The 27694-nt window shown below is 42.8% G+C and overlaps 1 protein-coding gene across 1 annotated transcript; it reads left to right on the top strand.

Annotated features, from left to right (window-relative positions):
• The first annotated feature begins 390 nt into the window (after positions 1-390).
• On the top strand, positions 391-20431 carry LOC115078662 (serum amyloid P-component-like). Its single transcript, XM_029581617.1, has 3 exons — positions 391-478; positions 4845-4911; positions 18562-20431. The coding sequence occupies exons 2-3, from the start codon at positions 4848-4850 to the stop codon at positions 19179-19181; spliced, it is 684 nt and encodes a 227-aa protein (XP_029437477.1). The 5' UTR covers positions 391-478; positions 4845-4847; the 3' UTR covers positions 19182-20431.
• Positions 20432-27694: the final 7263 nt, after the last annotated feature.

The following is a 27694-nucleotide window of genomic DNA, read 5'->3' as shown; positions in this document are numbered from 1 at the left end:
TTAGTTTTTTCAGCATATGAAGTTTACAAAATGATTTTTTTACTACAGCCAATATATTATTTGTCATGGAAAATCTGGCATCTATAAATTGTTCCTAGATTTTTTGCATGTGATTTTATTGTGATGGCTTAGAAAATCCACCCCTCTTGTATCTGGTGGGAAAGACCTTGGATTATCAGCTTCTGAATCTTGCTTTTGCCAGCTGAGGGACTGGCACATGCTGCCAGTCAGATTTTTCTTCCGATCTTTTATCTTTATTATCTTTCCAAGGAACCAGCTGGCAAGCAGATATTTGCATGAATGCCTAGGTCAACAGCTTGTGAAAACATTTCTGGAAGATCTTTATTTGCTTTTTCAGACGTGGAGTTCTGGTGAAAGGGTTGACCACAGCTGGCCCTTTATAAAAAGGGAGAGCATTTTGTAGGCTGTGGAGAAGACTCCAAGCCCAGGCCTGAGACTGGAAGCCGCCTTTCCTCAGGTAAGCGCAGCCCGGCCATGCCCACCTCTGCCTCCTCGCCCTACAGGCCGGGGATTCCACTCTCCTCCTCCAGAGCCCACCTCAAACTCCACTGCTTCACAAGAACTCTCTTTTCCCCCCTGGATTCTGTCTCCAGGTCATCAGACAGGCTGAGCTAGTCCTGGTTTTGCCTTGTTGCATACATGGAGATGCAATTCTCTTAGGGAAATAAGAAGTGTATGTTTGCAGTGGGGGTAAAACCAGGGCCGGCTCACCCTGTCCTGAAAACATGGAGTCACCCTATTATCAACTCTTGTAATCTTCACCCCCAGCCCTGAGGCTAAAACACACAAAGATCCTGAGGGTCAGTTTGTTCTTGGGCCTCACATTCAAATGCTACTTAGCTGGATAAGTTACTTATCTGGGTAGGCAGATAGCTGGATAAATTGTGAGTGAGCAGTGGGTGGATTGGGGCTAATTTAATCAGATAAATTAGAGCTGCCATAGAGGAAGTCTAATTTAGCCGGATATAACTTATCTTGCTAAGTAGCAATTTTGATGGGGATATTTAGCAGCAAAGCCATATTTCTGAATATCCCATGTAAGTTAAGTCTTATCCAGCTAATTTAGCTAATTGGCTTTGAATATTGAGGCCTAGACTTTTAATCTATCAGCATGCTCTGGTTATTAAAAGCATTGCTCCTATTACTTGGTATATCAAGCTCATGCTCCTTTTGTTCACTTTTTCAGTGGCTTTTACAGTCTTTCGTTTCCTTTGTGGTGACATTAAGATCTATTGCTTTGTCCATTTATCTGTTGTTTTCATTAGTTTTGGATGTTTTCACATTTTTTTTCTTGTTCTATTGTACCCTTTCTTGATCTTTAAAGAGTGCGGGTAATGAGTCTTTTAAATAAATAAACGAGCCCTCCAGCGCTCTCTGTGGCTTTCCCCCCCCCTTCCTGACATAGCAGGAAAAGCAAGCCTGGGGCGTGAGATGCAGAGTGAAACCCGGCCTTTGTTCCCCTCCGTTGCTCCATCCTTAAACCCGGTCCCAGGTTCTCAGAGACTGCGACCTCCTTTATCCTCCCACCTGTGTGAGTTTGTGTCACGTTCGCACGACATCTCAGGGGTTTGCCTTGCACACTGGGATACTAAATTAGAATAGGGACCTGCAGTCATTTAAAACGAAATTTACTGCTTCCTTATGTGTCATTTGCAGTCTCAAGCGACACAAAAAAATCAGCAAAGTTTGGTTCTGTTGCTACACTTAATGCTCAGGAAAACACAGAAACGAAACAATAAAACCTGAAAAATCATAAAAAAACACCCCCCAAAAACAAATCAAAAGTTTTTCCCACACACACCCTTACATTAGAATTTAACACTTCAAAGGATCAACATTTTATCTTAGAAACATAGAAACATGACAGCAGAAAAAGATCATATGACCCATCCAGTCTGCCCATCTGTCCAATTAATTTAGCATTCTAAAACCTTTCCTGACAAACCTTCTGTTATATCGCTCACAAAAATGTTGAAAAGAAACTGTCCAAGGAGCGATCCCTGAGGCACCTCTAGTAACAACTCCCTCCTCAGAGAAATCCCCTTTGTCGCCTCCTTTGTCACCTCCCACTCAGCCACTCAGCCACTCTAGGATCCATTCCAAGGGTGCACAATTTATTTATAAGTCTTCTTACAGAACAGTGTCAAAGGCCCTGCTGAAATCCAAGTACATTACATCTAGCGCTGTCCCCTGATCCAACTCTCTGGTCACCCGATCAAAGAAATTGATCAGATTGGTCTGACAAGTAACACTATGCTGCCTCGGATCTTGCAATCCATTGGATTCCAGAAACTGCACCATCCTCTATTTTAGAAATGATTCCATTAATTTGCTCACCATAGAGGTCAGACTGACTGGTCTGTAGTTCCCAGCATTTAGGGAGATGTGGTTCTGTAGGAACCACATCTGCCCTTTTCCAGTCCTCCAGAACTATTCCTGACTCTAAGGAAGCATTGAAAAGGTCACCAGCGGAGCCGCCAGGGCATCTAAGTTCCCTCAGTACCCTCGGATGTATCCCATCCGGCCCCATCGCCTTATCTACTTTAAGTTTAGTTAGCTCCTTACAAACACACTTTTATGAAAATCGATTGATGTTTACCCCACTTCCAATCTTATTTGTGTGGTTTTTCTTTTATGTGGTCCTGCTCCCGGCCCTTCCACAGTGAACACTGAACAGAAATATTTGTTAAGCAATTTTGCTTTTTCCTCTTCATCACCCACATATTCCTCCCCTCATCTCTACATAAGAACATAAGAAATTGCCATGCTGGGTCAGACCAAGGGTCCATCAAGCCCAGCATCCTGTTTCCAACAGAGGCCAAACCAGGCTACAAGTACCTGGCAATTACCCAAACACCAAGAAGATCCCATGCTACTGATGCAATTAATAGCAGTGGCTATTCCCTAAGTAAACTTGATTAATAGCCGTTAATGATCTTCTCCTCCAGAACTTATCCAAACCTTTTTTGAACCCAGCTACACTAACTGCACTAACCACATCCTCTGGCAACAAATTCCAGAGCTTTATTGTGCGTTGAGTGAGTCTCACAATGCCATTTTTGCACTTCCTTCTATCACTAACAGATCTATAAAAAGTCTTGACCCCTGTTTTACCATATTTTCTATTTTTTTCTTTCATTTGAAATTTCACATGCATGCTAATTTGCATTGCGATATTTATTGTATGCGTTACACACATTTAAATGAGTTTGGAACCTAACAGATTTTGATGAATGACTCTGCAAGATTGTGAGCCCACTGGGAACAGGGAAATACTTTCAGTGCCAGAACGTAATCCGCTTTGAAGTGCCTGAAAAGCGGAAAATATAAATAAATTAAAAAAAAGTGTGTGAGAACCAATACTGGAATCTTTAAATCATGAGAATAAAAAAACTGGTAATAAAATACAAAAAAACAAAAACCCCTCATCAAGGTTAGGGAAAGCACTGTATTAACAGGACCCAGAACATATTGGTTATGTTTCCTGGGCTGTCTGGAATCCTAATTTCGGTGCAGGCACATCTGTTCCTCCTGGGCTGGAATTTCCGGGGGGATCCTTTTATCGCACGCACCAGCCCAGCCTCAGCAATGGATGAGATTTTGAAATAGAAAAATGTTTTCTTCCATTTCTCCCCGTCCCCCAGTTATTTTAAATGAACTTTCTGAGGGGTGAAGTGCTAAAAAAAAAAATGTAACTGATTTTGTCAGTCCGTAGGAGGGCATAGGGAGAAAAGGGAGGGGGAAAATACAGACATTGCGACAAGGGTTCAAGCGGGGGGGGGGGGGGGGGGGGGGGGGGGAGGGATAGAAAGTGAGGAGAGCAGAGGAAGTGATGGTTCTGGGAGGGAGAGGAGCCATCGCACATTCCCTCCAGCTGCTTCTAGAGCGGTACCGGGAATCTCTTGGTCTTTGTTAGAGACTCGGGGTCCTGAAAACGCTGGAGATGTGAGGGATGTGCTGGTCCTGCCTGATGATTTTCCCGGTCACTACTGAGCCGATTTTCTAAAGATCCGGGCGCATAACTGAAGGAGTCGGGCACTTGGATCTCCCTAAATGCCAACCTCCCTCTGCTGAGCTCCTAAATGTAAGCCTCTGTTTGCACATGGCACCTAAAGAGTGGGAGCGGTCAGGTTGGGGAATTCCTAAATTTCAGTGAATGAACAGAGACCTAAATTTGAATTTTCAGCCCAAAATGTTGGTGCCCAAGCTTGGCTGAAATCTTATCCAACTTTAGATGCCTGAAACGGAGGCATCCCAGGCACTCAGTTTTCTATGAATATCTGCCCCCTATGTAGCTTGCTAGTATTAATTTTTATAGCACTATTATTTATTATTTATTTCTTTATATATACCGACGTTCTTGAACACATATCACATCAGTTTATACTTAAGGGCAAATATTCATTTAAAAACATTTGCATTTCAAAAATGAAATAAATAAATACATACATAGTTTCTTAATAAAAATAATAAAATAAAATAAAACATAACATTAAAAAAATTAAAAAGTTAAAATTAGACATAATCAGCTCTGTACAGACACATGAGACAGTCCCTGCTCAATGGAGCTTACAATCTCTTCAGGATACACAGACAACACAAATAAGAGGATTCAGGAACTTTAATTTGGAAAAATCAACAAAGCCATGAACAAAGAGAACGATGTAGAATGATAGGATGCAAGTGAGGAGTTAAGTGACATCTGGCAGGCAAGGAGGTGTTTTAATGAGACACAAATAACATTAAAGAGAAGCATCCTAGGACGAGGTTTGAGATTCTGGACCTGCTCTCCCAGACACTAATCCTCTGCTTTCTTCCATCAGATAATGACCATGAGGGGACTCTGCTACTTTCTGGTCCTCGTCGCTGTCCTCGGCAGCAGTGCTGAAGGTGAGTTTCCATCCCCTCCCCATGCCGAGTATGCAGAATGTACTTGGAGCAAGCATCCTGTTCTCCAACAAGCATTCTAGGTGAAAGGCTGAAGCAGGCTGAGTCGCTGTGTAGAGAGGAACATTTTGGGTTGTCTTGAGTGTGGCCTCTCTGTCTCATTTCTGCTCACTTTACAGATTTGGTCATTTGTTTATGCACTCAGTTACTGCAGAGAGAAAATGGCATACAAAGTACAGGATGTGTTCTGTCTCTAGCTGATGTCATAGGACTGCTTAGGAGTGATTACGTAAGGATGACTGGAAATAATAGTTAACCAGACAAAATTTAAGTCTTGTGGGTCAGAAAACCTACTATTTAACATTTCCATACTGCTACTCAACAAATGCAGCACTGTACAAACACACAAAAAAATACAGTCCCTGCTTGATAGAGCTTACAGTCTAATGAACACAAACATACAGGTCAAGAGACTTGGGGAGTTTCATATAGTAAGGCAATGATTAAAATGAGTTAGTTAATGAGGCTGAAGGCAGACAATCGGGCTTAAAATTTAAAATGATGCCAACATTCAATACAAATCAAGCTTCCAATATGCATCCTACCTTCCCAATCCCAATCCTATATCACTGCCTCTCTCAGAAAAGAACACCAACCAGTCAAACATACCATCGTAACCTAAAATCTCTCACACCAATCCTAATCACTCCGATAACCCAGCTCCTAGGACTTACTCTATTTACCCTATCACTATTCAATGCGCAATCATTAACCAAAAAATCACTAATCCTCAACGACTACCTCAATGACTCTAAGCCGGACATCTGCGCAATAACGGAAACCTGGCTGAAACCCTCAGACACCGCAATAATAAACCAACTTCCAACGCAAACGTACGACATATTCTCTCTTCCCAGACTGAAAAAGAGGGGAGGAGGAATCCTCCTTGCAACTAAAAAAGACCTCAGGTTCTCACACCATCCGGTCCACTCCGACACCAAGCTTGAAATCGGCTTCTTCACATCACACCAACTTCAAATCCTTCTCATCTATGCCCCCCCAGGACTATTAGAATCTGATGTCTCACCCTTCATCGAAATAACCACTACACTCATCAACCTAGACACTCCAGCAATAATATTAGGAGATTTCAATCTCCATATAGACAACCCTTCTCCCTCACCAAGCTGCCAAACACTGCTCCTAGCCCTCTCAGCGATGGGCTTCACCCAAACGGTCAACAGTCCTACACATAAAGCAGGTCATATGCTGGACCTGATCTTTATCAACAAAGGCATAAAATCGTCCTCCCCGCCAAAAAATCTGAAGGTACCTTGGTCAGATCATTCCATGATCTCCACATCATTTCAGCTGGAAAATTCGAGTGCCCCTAATACCCCATCACCTTCCTTTCTCTACAGGAAAGCTTGCCAATCTGATGAACTCACCAAACAATTAACCAATCACCTCACAGATATAGTCCTCTCAGATCCCAACACGGCCCTACGCTCCTGGAATGCAATCACAGAAAACATAGCCAACAAACTTTGCCCTCTAACAACTAAAAAATCACACCCAAACTCCTCCAAAAAACAACCATGGTTCACTAACGAACTCAGAAGGCTCAAACAAAATTTAAGACAAAAGGAATCCAACTGGAGAAAAACCCCAAACGCCAACACACTCTCAACTTACAAATTCACGCTTCATCAGTACAAGGCATCCACATACAAATCAGAGAGAGACTTTTATGCTTCTAAAATCCACAACTTGGTCTTCGACGCCAAAGCCCTATTCAACTATGTATCCACCCTCACCCAAATACCCTCTCCAGAGTGCCCTAGTAACCAAGCTCAATCTAAAGCTGAAGAACTTGCACTATTTTTTCAAAATAAAATCACGAATCTTCTGACTCAACTTCCTTCCAAAATCGCCCCCCTTCCATCATCTCTACTGCCTCCCATCAAAAACAATCACCTCGTATTCTTTGAACCTACCACAGCTGCCGAAATCCAAACTATCCTTAGAAGAATGAAACCTTCTTCGCACCCAGCGGACCATATCCCTACCAAACTTCTTCTTTCAATCCCAGACACTATATCCAAAACACTGGCAGACATCATCAACTGTTCACTCTCTCAAGGTGCCTTCCCTGAAGACCTCAAACAGGCTTCTCTCAAACCACTCTTAAAAAAACCAAACTTGGAACCAAATGACCCTAACAATTACCGACCTATAGCCAATCTTCCTTTCATTGCCAAGATTATGGAAAGGCTGGTGAATTCCCAATTATCAGACTACATTGAAGATAACAAACTGCTATACGCCTCGCAATATGGATTCCGCAAGAACCTAGGCACAGAATCCCTCCTCACCTCCCTCACAGACCTCCTTACTCTTGGCATAGACAAAGGACAATCCTTCATATTGGTCCTTCTAGATCTTTCAGCAGCCTTTGATACCGTCAATCATTCTATTCTCTTAAACCAATTATCTACAATAGGAATTTCTGGATTGGCGCTCTCCTGGTTCAAATCGTTTCTCACTAACAGAGGTTATAAAGTTAAAATCCAAAATAAAGAATCATCACGTTTCGACTCGACCATTGGAGTCCCTCAAGGCTCCTCTTTATCCCCTACACTCTTTAATATTTACCTCATGCCTCTTTGTCAACTCCTCACCAACCTCAACTTAAATCACTTTCTTTATGCAGACGACATACAAATACTGATCCCCATCAAAGAATCTTACTCAAAAACACTTGATTTCTGGGAGTCCTGTCATCAAGAAATCAAAAACCTCCTCAACAGCCTAAATCTGGTACTTAACTCCAATAAAACAGAACTATTACTCATTTCTCCGGAGAACAACAATCCTTCAACTTGTCTTCCAACCAACCTACAAACTACTCAAGTAAGAGATCTAGGTGTTCTAATTGACAATAAACTAAACTTCAAAGCCCACATAAACAAAACAACCAAAGACTGCTTCTATAAGCTGCATGTTTTAAAAAGGATAAGACCCCTCTTCCACACCAAAGACTTCAGAACCATCCTCCAAGCTCTCATATTCTCCAAATTAGACTATTGTAACACTACGTTACTTGGCCTCCCCTCCTCCTACACCAAACCGCTCCAAATGGTCCAAAATGCAGCAGCCAGACTACTAACTAACACCAGGAAGAGAGACCATATCTCCCCAGTCCTAAAAGACCTCCACTGGTTACCAATTCATTTCAGAGTAATTTACAAATCTATCACCTTAATATACAAAATCATTCACCATCACACTACAATTGACCTACAAATTCCTTTACGTCCACACATATCCACAAGACCGACCAGAGAAGCTTACAAAGGATGCCTCATTGTTCCACCTACCAAAACCACTAACCACAGTACCTTAAGACACCGAGCCTTCTCCACAGCAGGCCCACAATTATGGAACACTATCCCACCAGATCTCAGAAATGAGCCATGCCTCCTAACTTTTAGGAAAAGACTTAAGACATGGCTGTTTAGGCAAGCCTTCCCGAACTCCACTTAACACGCCAACCATTAAAGACTCCACTCAGCAACTATATATTTCGGATTATGTATATATACTGTACTATTGTATATAATTAACCTCCTCTTTCTCTCTCTATTTTTCCTCCTCCCAGTTTACAGCCCCTGTTAATTGTAACTGCATCTCTTCATCACGTTTAGTTATGTTCTTGGTTTGTTCTTCACACCCCTGTTTCATGTAAACCGGCATGATGTGAACGCTTTCATGAATGCCGGTATAGAAAAACCTTAAATAAATAAATAAAATAAATAAAGTAGGTGGGTCTTTAGATGGGATTTAAACATAGCAAGAGAGGGAGCAGGACGCACCAGCTCAGGAAGACTACTCCAAGCACACGGAGTCTGGAATTGACAGTAGAGGAGAAGGGCACAGATAGGTGTGACTTATCCTACGAGCGGAGTGCACGAGGAGGGGTGTAGAGAGATAAGAGAGGAGAGGTAGTGAGGAGCTGCAAAGTGAAGGCTCTTGTAGGTGAGTAAGAGGAGCTTGAACTGTATGAAGGAGCGGATAGGGAGCCAATGCAGTGACTTGAGAGGAGTTATATGGGTATCGTGTCTTTGGCGAAAGATGCAATGATCCATCTTAGAGGATGGTTCCAGTGTTTGAGGGCAGGACTTTTCCAGTTAAGGGGATCATCATAGATGAAGCTCTGTCAATGAAGGCACATACTGTGTGCTCCAGCTCTGCTGTGTGAGATAATTGCAGCCTTTCCTGTCACGCACTGAACTTGCAACAATGATTCACATCCTTAGTCCTTCAAGGCTGAACTACTGTAACCCCCTACTCATGGGTGCAAGCCTTGTGCGGGACAGATACTTTAACTTGCACCCAGGGGCACATAGAAAGAGATGGACCCTTTCTGCACACAGTTACAAAGTAACATATAGTAACCTAGTAATGATGGCAGAAAAAGACCAAAATGATCCATCTAGTCTGCCCAGCAAGCTTCCCAAGTTAGTAACTGTCGCTCCATGTAGGTTACCCCCATGTTTCTCTTAAGGGTAATAACTGCCGCTCCGTGCAGGTTACCCCCACGTTTCTCTTAAGAGTATTTACTGCTGCTCTCTTCTGGTTAAGCTTTTTTATTTATTCCCTCTAGCCTTTTAGGATCCTCTCAGTTTTTCTATGGACAGCAATTTAGCTTCTGAGTTCCAGAGCTCTCTGTGGATGGGGAATAATGGTTCCTCTTGCATTAGTCCCAGTACAATCCCCATTCTGTCCTTTTAAACAGCACTAATAATCAGTCTTTTGCATCCAGAAAGCACTCAGTAAGCCCCAATCCTCATACTTTTCCAGAAATCTTCTTAATTACTTTAACTCTCCTTATGAAGTACCGGAAGGGCACTCCCCTCTCAAGTGAATCACACCTCAGCCAGCAGCAATCGCACTCCTGGAATACACTCAGACCCTTCCCTCTGGTAAGGGACAGGAATACACTTCCCAGATGAAAAACCCTTCACTCCTCAGCTCTTCCCAGGTGAAAGATGCCTCTTCCCAATAGGATGGAAACTGATTCTCTGCTACCAAAAGCACTCTGTTCCTGGTGGGAAAAACAATAATCCTTGACTCCAAAAATAGGGAAACTAAACAAGCTATAAGTAGATGCAGGCAGATACAGGCTATAGCCCATGATGAAGGCTGCAGACGCCAAATCATTGCCAGTGTCGGGCAGTCCCATGAATTGGGTAGTTTTGCATTCCAACTGAATGGCTTGGATCAGCGTTTTTCAAATTGCTGCAAGTTCTTTTAGCTAAGTGCTACTTTAAAAACAGTATTAAGATACCTGTTTTTGGGATTGTAAGCCTACATTTATGACACAAATCAGTGTTCGGTATTTCGGCCTTACAAACTTGGGATTTGATATGAAGGCTCTTCTTAAAATTTTATATTGAATTTCTTGAATGTACATGTTCCCTGACAACTTGATATGTTTAAAGCCACTTACCAGCACCGGCTCATTAATCAAAAAATTCGACTCGCAGGTCCATTGTTCTAGTATGGTGTCCATCCAAATGTTCAGTAACTCTTTACGTATAGCCTTATTGATTCTGGCTAGGGAAAGTTTTGTATTCTCAGGCAAGAAAAAGTCCTTCAATTTATCTTTAAAGGCCAAATTCAAATCAGTCAATGTTAAGGAATTTACATAATGCTGTAGTTGCAAGCAGGAGAAATAACTTGTATCCTGCAAACCATATTTATCCTTCAAAGCTGGGAAGATCTGATGTCGTCCATCATTGCCCAAAACGTGCTGTAGCTGTTTAATACCCTTGACTGACCATCTTTTAAATTCCCTAGATTGACCACCTGGGAGAAAGTCCATATTACCCTGAATAGGCAACAGCTGTGAGCATTGAGAACATCTCTTGAATAATTTTGCCAGTTGTGCCCATGCCCATTTAATCAGAGATATTAGAGGACACTTAGCCAACCCCTTGGTAATTGTCGATAAGGAGCATGCAAAACATATTTTATATCCAAAGGTCTAACCAGAGATTTTTCACCTTCTAAGTTAACAAAACAGCATTTATCATATAACCAATCCCGTACTATTCTTAGTAAACCGGCCAGGTTATGCACTTCATTGTCTGGGAGCGCCAGTCCCCCTTAACGGAATCTGGGATTTACCTCCCATCCATATGAATTTTAGCAACAACGAGTCTAAGGTTTGCAAATCCCTCTCCATCAAAGGTACTGGAAGATTTTGCAAAACATAGCGCCATTTAGGAAAGATAATCATTTAAAGATGTTAATTCTACATACTAAGGATAAGGCTAATCCATGCCAATTTTGTAATTTCAGCTTGGTATAAACCATTAGCTGAGATATGTTAATTGCATATAATTGCCCTGGATCGGTCGATAATTGCATACCCAGATATCTAAATTTATCTATAGCCCATTTCAAAGGGAAACTACCCCTCCTTCGTTCTTTAAGTGTATCTGGAAAGGCCAGTGTTTCCGACTTGTCGATACTCAATTTAAAGCCCGAGAATTTCCTGAATTTCTCAAACAAAAGAAGCAAAACAGCAAGGGAATTCTCTGGATTTGTCGAAAACACTAATATATCATCTACAAATGCAGTATACTTAATGTGTAGGGAGCCAATTGCAATATATCTTCTGTGCTTTGTAAGGCTCGAAGCAAAGGCTCAAGAGATAATAAGAACAGCAATGGAGACAAGGGGCAGCCCAGTTTAGTACCTCTTCCAATTTTAACTTGTTCTGATTGAATGCCATTAGCAGTAATGTAAGTCCCTGGATCCTTATACCATAGTTTCACTGCCTACTGGAATAAGCTCTTAATTCCCATAAGATCCAAAATATGGAACAAATAATTCCACTTCACCCTACCAACCAAGCACGGCATTTCCTTTTTGTCTACTTATCGTCATTGCTGTTAGTAAAAGACATACATTTATCACTGCAGATCTCCCCTGGACAAAACCCACTTGCCCAGCTTGAATTATTGTTGGTAAAATAATTGCTAATCTGTCTGCTAATACCTTGGCAAATAATTTTTGATCAAAATGTATCAGGGAGATAGGACGATAAGAGGACGGCAGGGATAGATCTTTGAATGGCTTAGGTATGACCATGGTCTGTGCTAAATTGATATGGGATGGATATTCTACCTTGTCTATTAGAGCTTGAAAATTGTGACTGAGCAAAGCCAGAACATTCTGCAACAGAATTTTATAAAATTTTGCGCTGTATCTGTCCAGACCTGGAGCCTTCAACCACTAAAGCCTTCCCAATTCCCACTGAAATCTCTTCCACACCAATTGGCTTATTTAGCCAAGTGATTTGTGATTCTGATAATTTTGGGATTTGTATTTTCTCTAAAAAGTCTATATATTTTTCCATATCCCCTTCCCCTGCTGTATATAGCTCCTCAAAAAACAATTGCAGTTGTTTAAGTATCTCCTTATTAGAGTTAACAAGGGTACCATCCTTTCTTTTAAGTGTAGTGATAAACCTAGAACCTCCACTGGTTCTAATCAAATTTGCCATAAACGTACCCGTTTTATTGCTGTATTGGTAAAGTTTGAATCTATAGTAGTTAATGCCTTTTTTGTTTGTTAATGAACTAACAAATTCAAGGTGATGCACACAACTAAGAAATCTTCTCTATTCTTTTTAGAATTAGCTGCCACCAGTACTCTCTTGGCCTTATTTAACTGGTGTTCAAGGGCTACCAATCTTTTATTCATATCCCTCTTTTTTGCCACGAAGGAAATTATATCTCCCGTAAGACCACCTTAGTAGTCTGCCAAAGCAGCACAGGCTCATCTTTAAAACACTGTTATTTTACTCTAAATCCAATCGCTTGGATTTCAAATTGTTTTGAAAATTAGCATCATCTGCCAAGAAATATGGAAAATGTCACTGGGCAAAATGATCTGTCACCCTGACCCCAAGACATTACTAGCCAAATTGGAGCATGGTCTGATAGTGTGATGTCCTCTATGGCTGAGTCTGACACCCTAGAAAAAAATGCTCTTGGAAACTAAAATATAATCTATTCTAGAATAAGACGAATGGGCTCGTGCTAGATGGGTGAAGTTCCTCTCCATAGGATGAAGAAGTCTCCATGCATCCACCACTTGTAGGTTCTCCTCCAGAAAGGGTATCCCCTTATCTAGCTTACTTGTATCCCCTTCAGACTTTGACATTTATCCAGCAGTGGATTCCGTACCAAATTATAATCTCCTTCTATCACCACACCTTCTTCCAAATATGGAAGCAACAGTTTATATATATATATATATATATATATATATATATATAAAGGCATGCTAATAGCTGTTGGATACATAAATATTACATAAAACCAAGGTCTTCCAGTATAACTTAATAACCAAAATCACATATCTACTCCTTGGATCTGTAATCTCCCTGGATTATAAGAGGGAGGTTTTTATGAATCAGTATCGCCACTCCTGCTGATCTCATATTAGCAGAGGTGTAGTATGCATCCTTGACCCACAACCATTTTAATTTACGATGTTCCACATTATTATTTTTATTTATTTATTTAAACATTTTTATATACCGGCATTCGTTGTGGACATCATGTCGGTTTACAGTAAACAGGTTAAGTTTGGAAAATTACATTTTAACAGGGAATTCAAAACTGGGAAAGGGGATAACGATAGGCAGCTAAGAAAAGACAGGGTAAACAAACAAGGTTCCTCGCGGTGAGGAGATGGAGTATAACAAAACATAGTTCCTCAATGTGAAAAAAATTAATCTCTTGCAAAAAGACCAGGTCTGCCTTCTTTTTTTTTCAATGCGGTCAATCTTAAGAGCGTTTGATCACTGAGTTAATTCCATGTACATTCCATGACAATATTTTCACTCCATCATCATACATGATTACATATCACTATTAGTGTTCATGTTATATCAACCTTTATTATCAATGCAACAAGGGAAGACCCTCCCAGAAGGAGCCCTGCCCCTAAACGCTGTCTCCTATAACCAAGTTTCCTCAAGAATAACAGGATGTCTGATACTATCACCACCAGAGCATACAAAAATGTAACCCCACTCTCCTCCCGTCCCCCCTCCAACCCTTCCTTCTTCTCCTGCTTTTCCGCCACTTTCTTCCATCCACGACCATAGCTCTATGGCTCTGTGAGATCACGCAATACACTAAGACTCATTCCCCATCCAGCTACCTCTATTCATCCCTGCAGCGTTCAAACTACCCAATTTAACCGTATTAGGCTGTATCCTACCTCCCCTCCTTTCCTCCTTGGTATCCCTTTATAATAACATTTTACTACAACTTTATCAAGCAAGTCGGTGGCAAACAGCAAGAACATAATAAAATACTCTTATTTGTAAGTAAATGCCAAGCTGCTTTTTCGTGGCATAGCCCTAGTGGTCAAGTGCGGGTCACTTCGACACTAATGCCAAATCTGGAGGCTGCTTACAGGCCCGGCGCCTGTCCAACAGTAATCATGTCGGTGCCTATGATGTGGCTACAAGAAACGCCGCCTGAAAATGGCATTCACACATCTGAACCACCCGGAGACTGAGATGCAGAACCACTTGATTTTGCTTCTTGTTCCTGTGCCTCCGCGAATTTCTTTACCTCTTGCAACGATCTGAACCACTTTACCCCATCTTTGTGAGCAACCCAAAGCTTTGCTGGATATATCAGAGCTGATCAAATACCCAGGGAGTAGAGTTTTGTACAGATCGGGCCGATAACTTTGCAGAGTAATCCTGAAAAACCAGGATCTTTCTTCCTCCATAATTCAGCTGTTGACCAGATCACAAAGCTTGTAAAACCTCGGCTTTATGCACATAATTGAGTATATGCGCGATCACCACATGTGGCCGCTCCAGATGTGCCCCGTGCACAGTAGAAAGTTTCAACTCACGGGGCAGCCAAGTCTCCCCCAAGGAATCCCGTAAGCCAGTCAGCTATATATTATTGTGGTGGGATCTGTTTTCCAGATCCTCCAGCTGCTTGTCACATTTGTTAACCGCCTTTGAAATTGTCGTTGTCTCCGTCTTAGAGACCTGAAGGCCATCCTGCAGATCGGACACTCTCTGTTCCACCTCTGCGAATCTCTGCTCATAACTAGTCAGTTTCCACTATCCCATCCAACTTGTTAGAGATTTTTTTAAGTTTGGGCTTCAGCACTTCCATTAGCATAGATTTCAATTCGGTAACCACCACTACCTTCGGCAAAATCTGCTCGGAGCCAGACTGCCCGTCCGCCATCTTTGATTCTGCTGGCTTACTTTTGTCTTTTTCTTTGCTTTTCCTTAGCCAGCCTAGTCAACAGACCCTGGTTAATATTGATATGCTCAATTAACTGTGAACACTGTCCACTATAGAAAGGGTTCAACGAGTTACTTTCGGCTGAGGAGGGCCAGGGAGAGAAGGAATCACATCTTCCCTCTCTCACAGCATCATGTGATCTCGTTTCTGGCTTTCATATGGCTCTGCCTATCCTAACAATTTGGTTGCTCTGGATTGAATAGCTTGGGAGATAATTTGTACACAGATCAACAAAGAATACATAAAATATAAGCAAAAGATAAATTTTAAAAAAGACACACCAAGTGTGGGGCCCTATGATTACAACTGGGGAACTCAGGAAAATTCATTGATAATTTGTATTATGGGGTATCCCATTCACTTTTTTGACTCATATTCAGTGCTTAAAAAAGAACTTGCTTTAAAATATATGTGACGGTATTTTGTTTACTTTGTGCAAACTGCAGCGCTTAGTTCTGAAGGAACTAAAAAATGAAATTTCAGACCTATTTGTAAAAATTTGTAACCTATCATTAAAATCATCCATTGTACCTGAAGACTGGAGGATAGCAAATGTAACTCCAATATTTAAAAAGGGCTCCAGGGGCGATCCGGGAAACTACAGACCGGTTAGCCTGACTTCAGTGCCAGGAAAAATAGTGGAAAGTGTTCTAAATCTCAAAATCACAGAACATATAGAAAGACATGGTTTAATGGAACAAAGTCAGCATGGCTTTACCCAGGGCAAGTCTTGCCTCACAAATCTGCTTCACTTTTTTGAAGGAGTTAATAAACATGTGGATAAAGGTGAACCGGTAGATATAGTATACTTGGATTTTCAGAAGGCGTTTGACAAAGTTCCTCATGAGAGGCTTCTAGGAAAAGTAAAAAGTCATGGGATAGATGGCGATGTCCTTTCATGGATGGCAAACTGGCTAAAAGACAGGAAACAGAGAGTAGGATTAAATGGACAATGTTTTCAGTGGAAGGGAGTGGGCAGTGGAGTGCCTCAGGGATCTGTATTGGGACCCTTACTTTTCAATATATTTATAAATGATCTGGAAAGAAATACGACGAGTGAGATAATCAAATTTGCAGATGACACAAAATTGTTCAGAGTAGTTAAATCACAAGCAGATTGTGATAAATTGCAGGAAGACCTTGTGAGGCTGGAAAATTGGGCATCCAAATGGCAGATGAAATTTAATGTGGATAAGTGCAAGGTGATGCATATAGGGAAAAATAACACAATTACACAATGTTGGGTTCCATATTAGGTGCTACAACCCAAGAAAGAGATCTAGGCGTCATAGTGGATAACACATTGAAATCGTTGGTTCAGTGTGCTGCGGCAGTCAAAAAAGCAAACAGAATGTTGGGAATTATTAGAAAAGGAATGATGAATAAAACGGAAAATGTCATAATGCCTCTATATCGCTCCATGGTGAGACCGCACCTTGAATACTGTGTACAATTCTGGTTGCCGCATCTCAAAAAAGATATAATTGCGATGGAGAAGGTACAGAGAAGGGCTACCAAAATGATAAGGGGAATGGAACAGCTCCCCTATGAGGAAAGACTAAAGAGGTTAGGACTTTTCAGCTTGGAGAACAGAAGGCTGAGGGGGGATATGATAGAGATGTTTAAAATCATGAGAGGTCTAGGATGGGTAGATGTGAATCGGTTATTTACTCTTTCAGATAGTAGAAGACTAGGGGGCACTCCATGAAGTTAGCATGGGGCACATTTAAAACTAATCGGAGAAAGTTCTTTTTTACTCAACGCACAATTAAACTCTGGAATTTGTTGCCAGAGGATGTGGTTAGTGCAGTTAGTATAGCTGTGTTTAAAAAAGGATTGGATAAGTTCCTGGAGGAGAAGTCCATTACCTGCTATTAAGTTCACTTACGGGCAGATTTTAAAAGCCTTGCTCGCGTAAATCCGCCCGGATTTACGCGAGCAGGGCCTTGCGCGCCGGCGCGCCTATTTTCCATAGGCCGCCGGCGTGCGCAGAGCCCCGGGACGCGCGTAGGTCCCGGGGTTTTTGGAAGGGGGCGTGTCGGGGGCAGGACCCGATGACACTGTGTTTCGGGGGTGGGGCGCGGCATTTCGGGGGCGTGGCGCCGGCCCGGGGGTGTGGCCCAGGCCTCCGGACCAGCCCCCGGGTTGGAGGACGGCGCACCAGCAGTCCGCTGGCGCGCATAGATTTACGTCTGCTTCTCGCAGGCATAAATCTACGGACAAAGGTAAGGGGGGGTTTAGATAGGGCCGGGGGGGTGGGTTAGGTAGAGGAAGGGAGGGGAAGGTGAGGGGAGGGCGAAAGAGAGTTCCCTCCGAGGCCGCTCTGATTTCGGAGCGGCCTCAGAGGGAACGGAGGCAGGCTGCGCGGCTCGGCGCGCCGGCTGCCCAAAATCGGCAGCCTTGCGCGCGTCAATCCAGGATTTTAGAGGATACGCGCGGCTATGCGCGTATCTTATAAAATCCAGCGTACTTTTGTTTGCGCCTGCTGCGCAAACAAAAGTACGCGATCGCGCTGTTTTTAAAAATCTACCCCTTAGAGAATAGCCATTGCCATTAGCAATGGTAACATGGAATAGACTTAGTTTTTGGGTATTTGCCAGGTTCTTATGGCCTGGATTGGCCACGGTTGGAAACAGGATGCTGGGCTTGATGGACCCTTGGTCTGTCCCAGTATGGCATTTTCTTATGTTCTTATATAAATCTCACGCTCGTGCTGGTAACGAGTGTACGTTGCTGGCTGCATGAACGCGTGTTCCTCACTCCCCGGCCCTCCTTCTTCCCTGAGGCAGTAACCATGAATGTGAGGGTTGAACTCGCTCTCCACCCCCAAAACACCCAATGCAGGAGTCTGAGCCTCCAGATACCCCTTACCCTATGAAGAGTACTGCATGTATCCGGGGCAGGAGAAATCCCGCACTGTGCCCGTCCCGCTGGAGACTAAATTCAAAATGGTGTCAGTTCACCTGAGGCTCCTCTCTAGTTAGGCAGCTGCATTGCTCTGAAAATACGCCCCATGGGCTGAGAGATATCTCGATTGTCACTGACCATGGTGCATCTATTTTGTGGATAATTTTTGGACTTTGCCATCACTCCTCAGAATGGGTGGGAAGAGGAGGTACTGTGTATGGAGAGGAAGTAGCCCCCCTAGGAAAGAACTGCTGTGCATTGAGGGGGTGGGGAGGGGGCGTGATGAGGTGGAGAGGAGGGAGTAAGTAGAAATCGTGGAATGGGAGGTGCTGTACAGGAGGGGGTTACCTTGCTCTCATCTCTGTGTCTTCTTTTCCCACAGACATGGAGGAGAACGTGTTCATTTTCCCTAAAGCGACTGCCACCTCCCATGTGATTCTGACTCCAAAGACGACATCTCCACTCTCTAGATTCACAGTCTGTCTCCGCTACTATACAGACCTGACTCGCCCTTACTCTCTGTTCTCTTTTGCCACCTCAGGAAAGGATAATGATATTCTTATTTACAAAGAGAATGCCACAGTTTTCTCAGTGTCCGTGGGTAATGAAGACTTATTCTTCAGAGGCCCAGTTGACACCATGAGCTGGATGCACACCTGTACCAGCTGGGACTCTTCTACTGGAGTGGTGACGCTGTGGATCAATGGGAAACCTCTACCAAGAAAAGCCATGAAGAAAGGGTACTCTGTTAAAGCACAACCAATAATCATACTGGGGCAAGAGCAGGATTCCTATGGGGGAGGATTTGATATAAATCAGTCATTTGTAGGTGAAATAACTGATGTCAACATGTGGGACTCTGTGTTGTCACCCAATGATGTACAGCTGGCCCTGGCCAATGTTAACTGGCTTGTTGGCAACATCATCAGTTGGAAGTCACAGAGCTACAAGAGCAAAGGTGATGTCATCATCCAGCCCAAGTTCCCGCCCAGCAGTTACTGACACTGAGATGGCACACGCAGAAGGCAAGCCGAATAGCAAATGTTAACAAGCAGGCAGGGGTGAAGGAGCACAGAAGGGAGGTCACAGAGCACAGTTGCATTATTTATATCTCACATGCAATCATTCTCTGATCCTAATCTTGGCTGGTGCGACAAGTTCCTGTGCAGCTGGTTTGTCACTTCCCCCTCTGACTAGCTCATGCATTTGAGTGAGCTAAAGTGAGGAGGAAGTGATGACACAGGCACACAGAAAGTTGGGTAGAGAAGATGGCTGCTCCCATGAACACCTTGCTGGAATGTTTTTTCCACCAATTACAAAAAAGCAAAACTGAACAGTATATGGCATAATAAATTTCAAAGATAAAAGGAGTACATATAAGGAACTTCATATGCTAGCTTAATAATTCTTTGCTTTTAATACTTTTTGTCTTTTTTTTCTTTTTAAATTCTTTGAAGAAACCTCATAAATGAAATGGGTACATTTTTAGATTCACGTATCTATGGTTTATGATGAATTCGAACCACCTTGAGTGATCAACACCCATTTAAACTTTATAATCACGGGTCTCCTATGAATTTTTATAAACCTTATGCTCAATGAATGCACAATAATAGTGATGAACTTTTATAGTCCTTGTGCAAAATAGATTTAAAACCAAAGACACTTATCTCCACTTATAGCAAGATGTTTGCCCGCCCGACATGGCTCGTGTTTCAGAAATGTTCCTTCCTCAGGGGCTCAAAAAGCCAAGCGGTCATAATGTCATTATCTAAAATGGAAAGCAGAAATTCAAATTTCAATCCATAAATTCAATAAACACACCAAACTGTAAAAGAATACATACGTGTCTTTGTTATGATAAACCTAATTCAATGATCATGTAGTGTGGATGCTTTAGCATTTCCCACTTGGATCTACCATTTTGCTGACTTCTATTTATACAAGATGAATGGACCAAAAAATCACCAATGAAAAACAGAGAACTGTTTGAAAAAAAACAATGATTGTGTTGATAACCTAATCATTCAAGTTAATGAAATCAACTCGATGTGATCATTTATACCATGTGGAAAAGTAGATGATAATTTAAAAATCCATTGCTGTTCCTTATAAATTAGCTGAGCTTTAATATCTTCTCTCCTCTCTGTAGGAGTTACCGTATCTAAAATAGTCCAACAGAGATGATCAATGTTTGACTATGGGCGCATCTAGTTTCCTCGTGTGTAATCTGCTGCGATGTTCCCGTAACTGGATTTTTATAGGTCTTGTAGTTCGTCCCACATACAATTGGGGACATGTGCATTGTAATAAATAAATTACATTCTGAAAATTGCAATCAGTGGTGAAAATTTTTTTTATGAGACTTCTTAGTAATAGGATGTTGCCAACTCTTCCCTTCTAAGGTGATTGCACACATATCACATGAACCACAAGACTGATGCCCCTGATGGAATGGCAAATCATTTGCATCGGTGATTGATGGAAGCAACTCTCGAATAATTTGATTGACCCCTCTTAAAAAGAAATTAAAGATTCGTCTGAAAAAATAGTATGAAACTGAAGCACATGCCAGTGCTGTTGGATGCTTCGGGCTATTTGTGCAGCCCTATCACAATATTGTAGAACAAATACATTTTGGACTGGTGGGTGTCTTTCACGATACTCCAACAATGACTGGTGAGGAGAATATATTTCTCTCTTGTAAGCAGCACGCACCACTGATAGTGGATACCCTCATTCAAAAAATCGTATCACTAAGATACTTACCTGTGCAAGAGCATAGTCTTCGAATATGAAAAAATTGACTTCCTGGTAGACCATTTTTAAAGGTGTGTGGATGGAAATTGTGATAGCTTAGAAGATTATTTCGATCCATTGGTTTCCAATAAAAGTTGGTCTCTAGTTGATTGCCCTTTCTCAAAATTAGAATGTCCAAAAACGAATGTTTTTTCCATCAGGGTATAACAGCTACTAAAAATTACCAAATGAAAGTGCACTTGTACTTGCATCCTAACCTGTGATCATTTCACAGAAATTGGATCTCATCTCTGTAAATGGGCAGTAGTGGTTAGGCAACACAGTGTTGGGTAGTATTTGGGAAAGGAATAAATACCACATTTTGTTTTTTACTGAAAGCTACGACTGCAATTTTTCACAGAAGAACAGATATGACTAGATATATTACAAACATAATTCAGATCTAAATTCATTTCAAGAAACTGCTAACAGTCAATTTTAATAGTTGAATTAAAATGATTGCCACAGGGCCAGCCTCGTGGGTTAGTACAAGGGCCGTGCACTGCCTTGTGGAGGGACTTGGCTATGATTCCCAGGCCAGGACTCTTCTCCCTGTGCTGGCCAGGGCAGGGGCAGGAGCTGGGGATACTGCCGGGGTAGCATTCAGTCTTGGGGTGGGGGTGAGGGAGTCTTAGCCATTGTTTAAAAGCGACCCCTAGTGGCCGGACTTAGCAACCACATTAACCGGGGTCTGGAGGAAAGCAAAACTGTCCTCACAATGGGAGGGGAGTATAAAAACAAGAGAAAAAGTCTGGCTAATTCCAAATAAAGGCTCACGGCGCTGAAGCCCAATAGAGGCCGGCTCTGAGGAGGAAACTGCTGGGCCTCTTACGAGCAGTTGAAACAGGGGAAGGATTTTCATTTCTCTTCTGTTTAAGTATCAGATTGTGACCAAAGTGGCCTGATGTAGGAGTTTACAGTTTTCATGTTGCTTTCTGGCATAAGAGTGAAAAGAAAAACAAAAAGCCGATTGGGAAATAGAGGGAAGAGAAAGGGAAGAGCCATGGATGCTGGTGTGGTAACAGTTGCAATACTGCCCCGCAGGACCGGGAGGGAGGCAGTCGTGGGATTCCCGATCTACAAACCAGATTGGAGCGTTCCTGTCTGGCAGTCCAACACTCACAGAGGGAGGAGGTGACAGTTTGCCCCATAATGAGAATAAAATAACCTGCGTCCTGGCCTGGTTTTTGCTCCAACTTCTGTACAGATTTTCCCATTTACCTAAAATGGCCAAAAGAAATCTTCCTGCAATAAAATGTTGCAAATTTCATGGAGAAATGAATGAAATATAAATATTCAGAAGTCTGAAGCCCTTCCCAGACTGGAGATGCGTCTTGGGGAATTGTGTGTGGAGGGGCTGGGTTAGCAGATCTCAGGCTCTGATCGCTGAGATATTTGCTGATATATGGGCCGATATTTCCAATGGAGCGCACTGTTAACCCTCTATTGGACACACGTTTTCGACGCGTTACCGCGCGCCCGAACCTAATAGCACCTGCAACATGCAAATGCATGTTGATGGCCCTATTAGGTATTCCCGCGCTATTCAGAAAACAAAATGTGCAGCCAAGCCGCACATTTTGCTTTCAGAAATTAGCGCTTACCTAAAGGTAGGTGCTAATTTCTTTGGGCCCCGGGAAAGTGCACAGAAAAGCAGTAAATCATGCTTAATATCATGGAGATATTAAGTCGGAGGTCCCGAAAGTTACCAAAAGTAAAAAAAAAAAAATTGAAGTCGTCCTGCAGGTCGAAAACCGGACGCTCAATTTTGCCAGCGTCCGGTTTCCGAACCCATGGCTGTCAGCGGGCTCGAGAACCTACACCGGCAAAATTGAGCGTCGGCTGTCAAACCCACGGATAGCCACCGCTCCGGTCCAAAAGGAGGTGCTAGGGACGCGCTAGTGTCCCTAGCGTCTCCTTTTGCCTGGGCCGGGCCTAATTTGATTAGTGAATCGCGCGCACAGGAGAGTGGCCTGTGCGCGCGCTGGGAGAGCGTTCAACCTCCCCCTAATGTTTCGTCTAGTGTCCATTTGGCACAGCTAATCCTAGGAGCCTTCCCCCATTAAATAAATTGAACTACCAGTGACTTAGACAGCTGGGAGTCTTTCTGCCTGACACAGCATGGAATCGTTTACGATGGGTAGCGAATATTAGATAAAAATCATCATTTTAACCAAAGCACCGTGGCCGAAACAATGGCAAGACCTGCCACTTCGTTAAGAAAGACCTAAAGGTGAATTTTAAAAGCCAGGTGTGCGCCAGAATTTGGAGATGGGTGTACAACTGGCACTGGCACCCGTCCACCCGATTTTGTAAGGTGCCCAGGTGCGCGCACAAGTGCCGATGTGCGCACATCTCGAAAAGGCCAAAAAAAAGAGTCGTGGTGTCGGCAGGATGGGGGTGTTCCTGGTGGGGGCCAAGAGATATGCGTGCAAGTACCTGCATGCTTGGGGACGTGCCCGGGTCCAGTGCCGCGTAACTGTACTTTTGCTATGGAGGAGGTATCTGGGGGAATGCAGGCTAAGGGTCAGGGGGTTGGGAGGATCTAGGAGAATGCTGGTCAAATTGGAGGGTGCCCTTGTGAAACTGGTCTTCGGCTGGACCTGTCTATTGCCTATTGCTTGTCCATAAGCCAACTTACTGGATGCGCACAAGCTTAAAGTTAGGCACACACATATATGCACGCCTAAGCTATTTTATAACATGCGTGCATATGCCTGCGCACGTTATAAAACTGTCGCATCGCACCTGCGCACCCTATGTGTCCAAGAACACCTGTAACATTCAAATTATATGAATTAAAAATAAGACCTAGCAAGTCGCATACCGAGATATACAAAGGACTCCCCAGCCCCAGGAGAAGGAAAGGAAGAGTCGCACTTATTCGAGAGAGAATCATCCAAAGAAAAGGCCATCGATTCAGAGTAATTAATCCCTAGCCCAGAGAAAGACCCGAATCTCTCGATCACCACCTATTATCTCCAGGAATAGCAGCTCTTGGCTCCCCCCAAGAATAAAAGCAGATCATCAGCAAACAGACTGATTTTAAGCTCCTTCCTGGAACCCCCCAAGCGCTTTAGAGGAGGGGAGATCTCTAAGTTTGATTTCTAAAGGCTCTAAAAATAATACAGATAACAAAGTGGATAAGGGACATCGTTTTCTAGTACCTCTGCAGAGAGGAAATAAAAATCAGAAAGTTGTCCATTCACCACAATCCTAGCTCTTGGAGAGTCATACAAAGATGTTACCCATCTGAAAAGAGACCACAGAACCCATAGTGAGAGAAAAGCCAGAGCAAATATTTCCATCCCACGTCATCGAAAATGTTTTCAGCATCCAAAGTCAGTGTAACACCTCCCTGTGTTTTGATTCTACAGCTAACAATGCTTTGGTTACACCCACAAGACAGTAGCGTTGTTTCACAAATCCTGCTTGATCACCGTGTACTAAATCCGAGATAACAGGGATCAAGCGACCGACCGGCCAGCACAGTGGCAAGGATTTTCAAATCAGAGTTTATTAGTGAAATGGAAGATTCCAGGAGCTGAAGATCTTTATCTTTCTTCCAAAGAACCTTTATCAAAGCCTGATTCATATCACCAGAGAAGGTGTATCTTCAATTGCTTTATTATGTAGATGTTTCAGAGATGGTGCAATTAAATGATCCAATATCTTGTAAAATTCATTCCCTAGACTGAAGTCAGGCCCAGAAGCCTTTGCCAACTTAAGAGCTTTCAATTGGTCTTGTATTCACCTATGAATTTCTATAGGTGATGAACTATGAATGACCTCCCCTTACAACAAGGCCATTCTCATTGGGCACACACGCTCAGCTCATACTATCCACACCTTGTTTGCACAGCTACACTGAAGTCACAATCAAATGTCACACGTGTGCCTTTGCACAAAGACACATATCCCTTCCTGTGCTATTTCTCAGAATGTGCTTTAAAAGAATGAAAAGATTATGAAAATATTCTTGGCGTGGTTAAACAGTGAAAGACAACAGTAAGCCAGATAAGACCAATGGGTGGGTGTTCAGGTTGTTTGCAGACGTGAAGGAGGTGATCTGGAGGAGAGGAAGAGATGAAATAGATGGAAAACGGTGATGCAAGGAAAAGAAACATGGCCCTGGTGCTAGAGTTATTAACTGTTAGCCCCATTTTACCTGGACAGGGGCCATTTGGATGCTGAGGAATTCCTGATTTTACCCCATGGGTATCTCCATCTGTCTGCAGAAATCATGGGTGCAATGGGAGGTAAATCCCAGGACTGGTTCGGCCTGTGCAGATGAAATAGAGACAGCTGTTAGATCTATCTGAGGATTTGCAGAAGGGGATGTAACCTGGTTGCAAGCAATGTGAAATAGGTGGGTGAAGGAAGATTCCACTGGGGGTAACAAGGTACAGGATTTAATGGAAAGAACTCCCCCCCCCCCCCAAAAGGTAGTGGAAAGCCAGAGATATCTACGTGGGAGGAAAATCGAGTGATCTGAGGTTTGGCACAGTACTAGAGAAGAACATGGCTACTATGCAATATTTCAACAGAGCACCTCTGTGACCATCAGACTGCTCCCCTGCACAAAATCTTCTCTTTCCTACTCTGTGGCAGACCCAGTCCTCAATCCCCCAACCTTGAGATTGCTCAGTTAGATTCTCACTCAAGGGCTATACTTCTGAAAATTATAAAAAAAACAAAAACCATCTTTATTCTTCCAGAGTACCAGAAATCACTTTACAATAGAAATTGCAGAAGGATGAGTCACAGGATTGCACGGCAGAGACAAACAGCTATGGATGGTGCTCAAGTTTTAAAATTAAAAAATCAGGGCTAGTCAGCGGGGTTGAAGGGTCGGGGCTAGCAGGGTAAAAGGGAGGCTATCGAGCTGGGGGGAAGGGGGGTTAAGAAGTCCTATCCTTTACTGGGATGAACTGGGGGAAACGGGTATTTGCATCGGTGCATGTGTCTAGCAAAATCTCCCCACCTATGTGATAAAAGTGGCATTTGCGCACACATGTACTGCCAATTTTATAACATACGCGCATAAATACATGCAAGCCGGCAAACGAGTGTACATGTACGCCCGCACAGCTGCTTAAAAGTTATCGCCAACCTGCGTTTATTCTGAAATAACCTTCCTGTCGGAATGCCGCCTTCCAAATTTACCTATGCAAACCTGCAGTAGACTCAGAGTCACTGAATGCTTTCCTTGAATTTACTTATGAGAACCCACGGCACGCTGAGTGACTTTCCTGACTGAATTTGTGCTGTGGGTCCCGATGCAGCCCCATCAGAGAAACACAGCTGTGTTGGGGGACTGTCCTGTCTTTGAATACCTATGATTCAAATAGCTGATGTGGAAACTGAACTAGCTCTTCTAAGAGGATGCGGCTACTGTTAAAAATGCTGTAAAATAGTCCTAAATGAAGTTGAGAACTGTGAAACTCGTGATGTGAAATGTATCCTGTAAAAGAAATCAGACCAGCTGGAACAACAAGGGATTAACAAGTCTGTTCATTTGCTTAAACCTAAAGTGGAGTAACATACAGGGACTACTAATCACAACAGAATAATCCTTCATGTCCCAGAGCAAGAGCTATAGCCCTAAAAGAGATGAACCCCCTGAGCCATTCAGGAATCCTTAGATTAATAGTTCTCAGTCCAGTCCTTTGGGACACACCTAATCAGTCCAGATTTTCAGGATATCCACAAAGATTATGCATGTGATAGCTTTGCATGCAACAGAGATAGTACATGCAAATATAACGCATGCAAATTCATTGTGGATTTTATTAATTTTATATTGATATGTGCACCTGTGCGCAAATGGCGACTCGAGCACGTAAGTAGGGGGAATTTTAGTAGATACGTGCACCGACGCAATTACCTGTTTCTCCAGTTCATTCCCATTTCACCACAATAAAGGAGAGGACTTCCTAATCCCCCTAGCTAACTTGCCCTCCTTTTACCCTATTAGCCCTGATCCTTAAACCCCGCTGACTATCCTAGTTTTATTTGTTACATGACTTACACGCCATTCATAGCAGAAGTAAAGTTACGCGGTAGGGGACCGTGGGGTGAGCTTGTGCACGTAAATACTTACGCGCTGACTTCATTTTACATGCTCGGCCCACCCACGCCCACCACTTTTTGGATCTTTGCGACTTGTGTGTGTAGCAGGAGATGCGCACGTACCCGCGTGGGTTTTAAAATCCACATAGCGTGCGCCGGGCCGAGTCACGCGCATATCTCCCGGCTTAGGCGTACGTCGGGGTTTTAAAATCTACCAGAATTCTTGCCAGCAAGAGCTGACAGTGAGATTCCTAATCCCATATCGCTGTAGCACATTGGACGGATAAAGATTCATTGATGGAATAGAGCCCCTCAGATGTGGGCGAGGGAGATTGAGGGATTGGGGGAGATGAGAAGATGGGTTGGATTTGGTCGTGGGAAAAAGGAGGTGATGTCTGCAGTTAGTGTTATGTGGCTTTGACCTGAGGGGAGAAAATTAAAAATGTATAAAATATATTTTTTGCCTGCTGTGTTTAAGAAAAGTGTACATTTAGAATTTTATTTGATTTTATTCATTAACAAGTGTAAAGGTATAAATACAATTGCTGTGTTACCTTAAAACAAATGGTGTTCAGAAAATGTTTATAGAGTAGGAATATTTTCCCTGAATATACTAAGATTTTACTCAGCTTTTCGGCAGTGGG

Source organism: Rhinatrema bivittatum, chromosome 16 (assembly GCF_901001135.1).
Source record: "Rhinatrema bivittatum chromosome 16, aRhiBiv1.1, whole genome shotgun sequence".
Lineage (NCBI taxonomy): Eukaryota > Metazoa > Chordata > Amphibia > Gymnophiona > Rhinatrematidae > Rhinatrema > Rhinatrema bivittatum.
Note: the sequence above shows the minus strand (reverse complement) of the source record. Positions and strands in the feature narration are given on the sequence as shown.

Coding starts and splice junctions, on each gene's coding strand:
- LOC115078662 (XM_029581617.1), top strand. CDS start 4,848: ATGACCATGAGGGGACTCTGCTACTTTCTGGTCCTCGTCGCTGTCCTC. Junction 4,912..18,561: donor CCTCGGCAGCAGTGCTGAAG/GTGAGTTTCCAT, acceptor CTTTTCCCACAG/ACATGGAGGAGAACGTGTTC.